The sequence below is a fragment of the Sapajus apella genome, unplaced genomic scaffold (genome assembly GCF_009761245.1).
Source record: "Sapajus apella isolate SASKATOON/1434 unplaced genomic scaffold, GSC_monkey_1.0 scaffold216, whole genome shotgun sequence".
Classification (NCBI taxonomy): domain Eukaryota; kingdom Metazoa; phylum Chordata; class Mammalia; order Primates; family Cebidae; genus Sapajus; species Sapajus apella.
Genome location: NW_022437156.1, coordinates 166,748 through 170,659, shown reverse-complemented (window position 1 = coordinate 170,659; position 3,912 = coordinate 166,748). Strand labels below are relative to the sequence as shown.

The window sequence follows — 3,912 nt, the reverse complement described above, 5'->3', positions numbered from 1 at the left end:
CCTCACCACAAGTGGACTGACTTTGTGCAGTGATATGGCTTGGCTGTGTTCCCACCCAAATCTCAACTTTAATTGTAGCTCCCAGAATTACGAACCCCCACCCCCTCACCGTGTTGTGGGAGGGACGCGGGGGAGGTAATTGATTCATGGGGCAGTCTTTCCCGTGCTGTTCTCGTGATAGTGAATAAGTCTTAAGATCCGATGGGTTTGCCAGGGGTTTCTGATTTTGCTTCTTTCTCATTTTCTCTTGCCACCTCCAGGTAAGAAGTGCCTTTTCCCTCCCTCCATGATTCTGAGGCCTCCCAGCCATGTGGAACTGTAAGTCCGATTAAACACCTCTTTTTCTTCCAAGTCTCGAGTAAGTCTTTATCAGCAGTGAAAACAGACTAATAGATGCAGTAACTGAGAAAGCTTGCTGGGGTGAGGGCACTGAGTAGGGGGAGCAAGGAGAGAGATCTGTGAGCTGGAGAGAAGCGGAGGAAGAGGATTTGGGGGGATGATTGAGAGAAGACGCAGGTTTTAAGAGACAGAGATTGGGTGTTTACGGCCCCCTCATGAGTGCTCCTCCCATTCCGCTGGGGGACCTCCTCTTGGTCCTTACCAAATGACCTCTACCCTCTGACACCCAGCTCTCCTCTGGCCAAGCATCGTCCCCCAGGCAGGCCTGGCCTACGCCCTCCTTGGTCACCCTGACTTTACTGTGGCCACCTGTGGGAAGGTAGGCCGAGGCGCTCTCCGAGCACTGAGACACCGGGTGGAGAATCGTTTTCAACAAGGCTCCGCATCAGAAAGAGGCGCAGTCACGCTGGCAGGCTCCATCCCCTGTGACTGCTCCGCTCTGGGCTCTGGTCCAAAGCTGAGAGCCCCTTCCGCTCTGACAGCCTCTTCTGCCCTGCCCCGCCACTGCTGTGAGTGACAGGGGGTAATGGAGAAGCCGCTCCTCGCTGCAGGAGGGAAGACCCGGAGCCCGGCCTCCCTCGGTAGCCGCACATATAAACCCCAGCCGCTATGGGCGGAAAGGAGAAGGGCAGCGCGGAAAAAGGCCGAGGAGGAGGGAGGAAAAGGTGTCCTGGCGAGCACCGTGTGCATTCTCTTGAGATGAGAAGACAATTCCCGGCTACATCCCTCCTGCTGCTGCCCCTGCTTCTCCTGAGGTGTTCAGAACGGGGTAGGGGAGTTAATTTTGGTGAGAAGGATGCAAAGGTTCCCAGGGCCTGGAGAGATGGAGTCCGGGGCCATGGAGAAGAAACCTCTGGGGACTCAGACAGGCCCAATCCTGAGCGAAGGTACGGAATAGGTAAGTGAACCTTGGGAAGCTCCGGACCCTGCTATTTGCCTTCAATCACCTGCTACAGGGAAGCAGGGAGCCCAGTGCCTTTCTCATATTCCCCCGCCCTCTTTATTTTTGAGACGGAGTTTCACTCTTGTTGCCCAGGCTGGAGTGCAATGGCGTGATCTCGGCTAGCCGCAACCTCCACCTCCTGGGTTCAAACAGTTCTCCTAATTGAGCCTCACCAGTAGCTGGGATTACAGCCATGCACCACCACGCCCGGCTAATTTTGTATTTTAGTAGAGACGGGATTTCTCATGTTGGTCAGGCTGTTCTCGAAATCCCGGCCTCAGGTGATCTGCCCGCCTCGGCCTCCCAAAGTGCTGGAATTACAGGTGTGAGCCACCGCGCCCATCCTCTCCTGTCCCCTTTCAAGAAAATACTCTGCTTTTGATTTTGTACATTTTATTTAAGTTTCTTTGTTTCAACTTTCCTTGAGAAAGGAAAGATTTGGCACTCCTGCACTCCAGCACTTTGGAGGTTGAGAAGGAGGGGGATCCTTTGAGTCCAGGAGTTTGAGACAAGCCGGGGCAGCATAGTGAGACACCATCTCTACAAAAGACAAAACAATCAGCCAGGCGAGGTGACCCATGCCTGTAGTCCTACCCACTCAGGAAGCTGAGGTGGGAGGATCACTTGAGGCCAAGGCTGCAGTGAGCCATGATTGCACTACTGAACTCCAGCCTGAGTCACAGAACAAGGCCCTGTCTCAAAAAAGAAAGAAAGAAAGAGAGAGAGAAAGAGAGAAAGAAAAAGAAAGAAAGAAAGACAAGACAAGACAGGACCAGGTGCAGCTGCTCACGCCTGTAATCCCAATATTTTGGGAGTCCCAGGTGGGTGGATCATCTGAGGTCTGGTGTTTGAGACTAGCCTGGCCAACATGGTGAAACCCGGTCTCTACTAAAAATACAAAAATTAGCCAGGTGTGGTGGCGCGCACCTGTAATCCCAGCTACTTGGGAGTCTGAGGCAGGAGAATCACTTGATGAACCCCGGAGGTGGAGGTTGCAGTAAGCAAAGATCATGCTATTGCACTCCAGCCTGGACAATAGAGTGAGGCTCCATCTAAAAAAAAAAAAAAAAAAAAAAAAAAATTAGAGGAAGGAAGGAAGGAAGACTTGAATCCCATTAGAAAAATGTGGAGCATCAGCAGCAGGGAGAGAGAGAACTAGATTTGGACAGAGTCTCAAAAGTTCAAAATTTATGTCATGTAGCCTGCATGTATTCCTAAGAATAAATACTCCCAGTCCTGAAGCCTGACTGTGGCAATGAGGGCTGGAGGTGAAGGGGATTCATCTCTCCTTTGTATTTATACCCAACTCAGTGTTGCTGTCAGTCTAACTAGATCATACCCACATCCCTCATGACTCTTACCCAAAACCTGCCCCACACCAACTTGAATCTTCTCTTGTCTCCAAGCCTATCACATTAGCCCCAGATCTGACCCAGAAGCTGTCTCATTTTTTTGCTTTTTTTTGGTTGTTATTTTTCCTTTTTGAGATGGAGCTTCACTCTTGTCACCCAGGCTGGAGTGCAGTGGCATAATCTCTGCTCACTGCAACCTCCGCCTCCCAGGTTCAAGCGATTCTCCTGTCTCAGCCACCCAAGTAGCTGGGACTACATGCACCTGCGACCATGCCTGGCTAATTTTTGTATCTTTAGTAGAGACGGGGTTTCACCCTGTTGACCAGGTTGGTCTTGAACTCCTGACCTCAGGTGATCTGCCCACCTCGGCCTCCCAAAGTGCCGGGATTACAGGCATGAGCCACCACACCCAGCCAGCCGTCTTATTTTTAGTCATACACCAAGCACGACCTGAGTGTAATCTCTAACATGAATCACAGCTTCAGCCTCGTTGGTTTGCCAAAACCCCAGGCACAACTGGATGAGAGGAGACACCTATGAACATGGAGTCAGAATACCCCAAATTGCAGAAACACCAGCTCAGAGCAGTGAGCTCAAGAAAGAGTCAGGTATAGGGTCCCATGGAAAGAGACTAGACCTGGAAAGGACAGAGTCAAAGCTGCGGGAGCAGGCCTTCGAAGGGCGTGGCTCAGCAAAGATAACCCATACTGTAGTGCAAGAGGATTCTTTGTGGAATGTGTTTTACCGGAATTAAATGAAAAATGCCAAATGATCCCTAATTCAAACAAATCTAACCACATTACCTGGGGAGATGTGTCATTTGGATATGAGGATAGTTATGAAAAATACTAAGCAGAGCAGATGAGGATAGGCCATCAACAATTCACTTCAATGAGATTATTTTTTAGTAGGACTAAGCCAAAGCATTTCCACTAAGCACCCAGAGACCAGCCTTAAAGACTCAAGAACAAGAGAAAATTATATAACTGCAGATGGAAGGACTGCTGAGGACCACATCACTGCAGATGGAAGGACTGCTGAGGACCACATCACCGCAGACCCAGGGACTACCGAGGATCACATCACCGCAGACCCAGGGACTACTGAGGACCCCATCACCGCAGACCCAGGGACCACGGAGGACTCTGTCACTGCAGACCCAGGGACCACAGAGGACTCTGTCACTGCAGACCCAGGGACCACTGAGGACTCTGTCAC

At 50.9% G+C, this 3,912-nt stretch overlaps 1 protein-coding gene across 1 annotated transcript in view; it reads left to right on the top strand.

Annotated features, from left to right (window-relative positions):
- Positions 1–415: 415 nt before the first annotated feature.
- The window catches only part of LOC116544431 (protein PBMUCL2-like), a 6,935-nt gene continuing 3,438 nt past the window's right edge, over positions 416–3,912 (top strand). The window contains 2 exon segments of the mRNA XM_032270815.1: positions 416–1,297; positions 3,603–3,911. Of these exon segments, the coding sequence (XP_032126706.1) occupies positions 1,009–1,297; positions 3,603–3,911 (598 nt within the window). The 5' untranslated portion in view covers positions 416–1,008.